At 49.4% G+C, this 5000-nt stretch overlaps 1 protein-coding gene across 1 annotated transcript in view; it reads right to left on the bottom strand.

The window, feature by feature from the left end:
- The window catches only part of LOC143299902 (chorion peroxidase-like), a 35244-nt gene that overhangs the window by 15226 nt on the left and 15018 nt on the right, over nt 1-5000 (bottom strand). The window contains exons 6-7 of the mRNA XM_076613404.1: nt 4677-4835; nt 4102-4200 (exon numbers count right to left, since the gene is read on the bottom strand). Coding sequence (XP_076469519.1) covers nt 4102-4200; nt 4677-4835 — 258 coding nt within the window. The remainder of the gene's footprint in view (nt 1-4101; nt 4201-4676; nt 4836-5000) is intronic.

The following is a 5000-nucleotide window of genomic DNA, read 5'->3' as shown; positions in this document are numbered from 1 at the left end:
GGCCAGAAGCACCTCACCATTGTCAGTGCCTACGCCCCAACCATGACCAACCCGGATGGAGTGAAGGCGAAGTTCTACGAGGGCCTTCACTCTGTCATTGCTGCTATCCCGAAAGCAGACAAGCTCATCATTCTTGGGGACTTCAATGCTAGAGTTGGCTCTGACTACATCTGCTGGGATGGAGTGATTGGAAAGCACGGTGTGGGCCACTGCAACCCAAATGGATTGCTTTTGCTTCAGACCTGTGCAGAGCATGAACTGCTGATAACCAACACAGTTTTCTGCCTCCCTACCCGTAACAGGACGTCATGGATGCACCCTCGCTCAAAGCATTGGCATCTCATCGATTATGTCATCGTCAGGAAAAGGGATAGGCAAGATGTACGTGTAACAAAGACCATGTGCGGCGCCGAGTGTTGGACAGACCATCGCCTTGTAGTCTCGAAGCTAAATATTCGAATCCAGCCCAAGAGACGCCCCCAAGGCCAGAAGGCTCCAAAACGGCTCAACATCGCTAAGCTGAAAAACATCACCATCAAACAATCCTTTGTGGAGCTGCTGGAAGATCGTCTGGAATCCGCCTCTCTGGACAACCAGAATGTGGAGTCTGACTGGAGGACCCTGCGTGAGCTGATCTATAGTACAGCTTCAGAGACCCTGGGACCCATGACAAGAAAGCACAAAGACTGGTTTGATGAAAACTGTGATGAAATCAAGCAGCTTCTGGATGAGAAACGCCGTCTGCATCAAGCCTACCTGAGCAACCCAAAATCCACATCAAAAAAGGATGCGTACGATGCCATCCGCAGGACTGTTCAGCAAAAGTTACGCCAGATGCAGGATAAGTGGCTGAGTGACAAAGCTAATGAGATCCAGGGATATGCTGACAGGCACGATATGAAGAGGTTCTATGATGCCTAAAAAGAAGTCTACGGCCCCACATCCTCAGGATCATCCCCCCTCCTCAGTGCAGATGGGAATACCTTGATCACCGAGAAGGAGAAAATTCTCGAACGCTGGGCTGAACACTTCAATAGTGTCTTAAATCGCCCTTCCTCCATAAATGATGAAGCCATAGACCTTCTCCCACAAGTCCCCATCAACGAAGCACTGGACGATCCGCTAACACCTCTTGAGACCCAGAAAGCAATCCGTCTGCTATCCAGTGGCAAAGCACCTGGCTCAGACTCCATACCAGCAGAGGTCTACAAGGATGGAGGCACTGTGCTGACTGAGAAGCTCCATCAGCTGTACTCACTCATGTGGAAAGAAGAGACGATCCCCCAGGATTTCAAAGATGCATCTATCATTCACTTGTACAAGCGAAAGGGGAGCCGGCAAGCCTGTGATAACCATCGGGGCATTTCCTTGCTCTCCATCGCAGGCAAGATACTTGCCAGGATCCTACTAAACCGCCTCACAGCACACCTTGACCAAGGTCATTTGCCTGCGAGCCATGGTGTTTGCTGCAAGGCAGCTGCAAGAGAAATGTCAGGAGCAAAATGCTGATCTGTTCTCCACCTATGTCGACCTCATTAAGGCCTTCGACACCGTGAGTAGAGAGGGACTGTGGAAGATCATGGCCAAGTACGGATGCCCTCGGAAATTTATTTCCTTGGCCTGCCAATTCCATGAAGGCATGCAGGCTCGAGTCCAGGACAATGGCGAAACATCTGCTCCTTTTGCTGTCACAAATGGTGTCAAGCAAGGCTGCGTCCTGGCTCCAACGCTGTTCAGCCTCATGTTCTCTGCAATGCTTACTGATGCCTTCAGAGATGGCGATGTTGGAATCGGCCTAAAGTACCGAACAGATGGCAAGCTGTTTAACCTCAGAAGGCTTCAAGCAAAAACGAAGGTCATGACAGACATCATCAGAGACTTTTTATTTGCTGATGATTGTGCCCTCAACGCTGGATCTGAAGCTGACATGCAACTCAACGTCAACAAGTTTGCCACTGCCAGCAGGAACTTCGGCCTTACCATCAGCACGAGGAAAACTGAAGTTCTCCATCAGCCAGCCCCAGGGAAACCCTACGTTGAGCCCAACATCACAGTCAACGGTCAGAGACTCAGTGCGGTGGAGCGGTTCACATACCTTGGCAGCACACTGTCACAAAATGCGACCATCGACGATGAAGTGAACGTCAGGATTGCAAGAGCAAGCGCAACTTTTGGTAGACTCAATGCAAATGTCTGGAACAGAAGAGGCATTAGTCTTGAGACCAAGCTAAAGGTCTACAGAGCAGTAGTTCTCCCCACACTGCTGTACGCCTGCGAAACGTGGACAGTGTACCAACGACATGCCAAGAAGCTGAACCACTTCCACACAACATGCCTCAGGAAGCTACTGAACATCAAGTGGCAAGAAAGGACCCCAGACACAGAGGTACTCGCAAAAGCCACCCTTCCCAGCATCTTCACCATCCTGATGCAGTCCCAGCTTCGCTGGGCTGGACAGGTGGCGCGCATGCCAGACCATCGGCTGCCCAAATGGCTCTTCTATGGCGAGCTGCAACAAGGGAAGAGATCACACGGAGGTCAGAAGAGGCGCTTCAGAGATACTCTGAAAGTCTCTCTGAAAGCGTTTGATATCAACCCTGACTCCTCGGAGGAATCTGCAGTGGACCGTGACAAATGGCGCGCTGCTGTGCACAAAGGCGCCAAGTTGTGCGAAGCGCAGGAGAAACTATGTCGTGTGGCAGAAGAAGCTGAGAAGACTGGACTCCAAATCAACATTGGGAAAACAGAGGTCATGAGGGTCAACAACAAGAAGCAAGATCCAGTGCAACTACACCAAGAGAACATCAAGGAGGTTGACAAGTTTGTCTACTTAGGCAGTGTTGTCAGCAAAGACGGGGGGACGGACGAAGACATCAAGAGCCGTATCAACAAAGCAAGACACGCCTTCAACACCCTTCGACCAATCTGGAGATCGACAGCCCTCTCAATCCGCAACAAGATCCGGATTTTTAACACCAACGTGAAGTCGGTTCTACTCTATGGCTCAGAGACATGGAGAGTGACAAAGTCCAGCACCCACAAGCTTCAGACATTCACCAACAGATGTCTAAGAAACATCCTGAACATCAGATGGCCAGAGGTTGTCTCCAATGAAGAACTTTGGAACATAACAAAACAGGCCCCACTGGAGACGGAAATCAAGAAACGGAAATGGGGATGGATAGGCCATACACTACGCAAGCCTGCAACAAACATCACAAGACAGGCTCTTGATTGGAACCCTCAGGGGAAAAGGAAAGTTGGCCGTCCGAAGCAGACCTGGCGGAGAAGCATTGAGGCAGAGACAAGGGCGGCCGGAATGACGTGGGCCGAACTGAAGAGGACCAGCCAGAGCCGGGTGCGTTGGAGGAGTGTTGTTGCGGCCCTATGTTCCCCACGGAATCAAGAGGAATAAGTCAAGTAAGTCAAGTAAGTCAAGTTGGACTATTCAGCCATCTGCGCATTCACAGATAGATTCATGAGCATCCTCCCCCCACCCCACCACCACCCTCCCCCCATCCCCCAGCAGGATGACAACGATGGTCATCATCGATCTCGATGGACACCACCATGTTCGTATAATAGAATAGAATAAGAATATACCTTTATCAACACGTGCCATAGTATATAAAAGGCACAAACATGAATCGAGAATCACATACCAACACAAAAATAATAGGATTATGGACACATAAGCATTTAAATAATTTGCTAGTGCATTCTCGAAGTTTGCTTGACAGTCCTTTTGGACAGTTGCTTTAAAATGTTGTAAAACTTTGCAAATTACTTTCTGTTAGGTTCTCTCTCTCATTTATAATTATCTATCTATCTATCTATCTGTCTGACTGTCTATCTATCTATCAATCTGTCTTTTTTTTCTTTCTTTTTTTCTAAAATCACACAATATGAAAAGACATGAAACTGAAGAAGACGCACTGCCCGCATACCTGCTTACCAACCAACCAAAATATGAACAAGTCGGTCTGTGCGGCTGACTGCGTTGCAAGCAACACGAACACAAAACGACAGACCACAACACGAACACCATAAACCCTAGCGCAGCTGAGGGCTAATCGTGCACTTGCACCACGCTTGACCAACCTTTTCGGGTCCGCAGTCGGTTCTGGACCTCCTGGCTGCTGCCGTAAATGGTGGACCCGTCGATGAATGACGTGATGATGTTGAGTTGTTCGCGAGGCGCTGAAATACATGATCATCCCTATTCGGCTATTCTCCATTCACTTACCACTAACGAGTGATCCCGATTCGCGTATTCCCACTTTGCATATCATGTTTTCAGTTGATCTCTTTTTCTTTTTCTTCTCTCTCTCTCTCACTCACTCACTCTCTCTCCGTGTGTGTGTGTGTGTGTGTTTATATGTGTGCGTGCGCGTGCACATATTATGTGCGCTTGCGTGTGCGTGAGCAAGTGAGTGTGAGCAATTGAGTGAGTGAGTGAGTGTGTGTGTGTGTGTGTGTGTGTGTGTGTGTGTGTGTGTGTGTGCGCGCGCTTGTTTGCGTTTATCACTGAGTGTGTATGTGTGTTTGGGTGCGTGCTTGTGTGTGTATGCACGTGCTTGCTTGCGGGTATACGTGAGTTCGTGTGAACGTGAGTGCGCACCCATGTGTGTCTGCGCGTGCTGGCGCGCACGTGCGCGTGGACAGACGCTACGTACTGATCATATCGCCGAAGGGGTTCTTTGCCGGCACGGAGCGCGTGAACTCCATGCAGCGGTGCTGGAAGCGCGTGTCCCCATGGCTGAGTATGATGGGCATGCACATGCCTTCCTTGTCCACCACGTTGGGCAGGCAACAGTGGGGGTCTCCCTCGTTCACTGGTATACCAATGCCGATGTTTTGTTATTCAGATTATGACATTGGCCTCCATATTGAAGGGGCTAAAACAAAGGATATGATACACAATTTTCACGAACAAATGTAACAGTTAACAGGCATGAGTTCTTCAAACAAGTATTTGAGAAACCGCAGTGCGTAGCCTC

Source organism: Babylonia areolata, chromosome 25 (assembly GCF_041734735.1).
Source record: "Babylonia areolata isolate BAREFJ2019XMU chromosome 25, ASM4173473v1, whole genome shotgun sequence".
Classification (NCBI taxonomy): domain Eukaryota; kingdom Metazoa; phylum Mollusca; class Gastropoda; order Neogastropoda; family Buccinidae; genus Babylonia; species Babylonia areolata.
The sequence above is the reverse complement of the archived record's forward strand: the minus strand, read 5'-3'. Positions and strand labels throughout refer to the sequence as shown.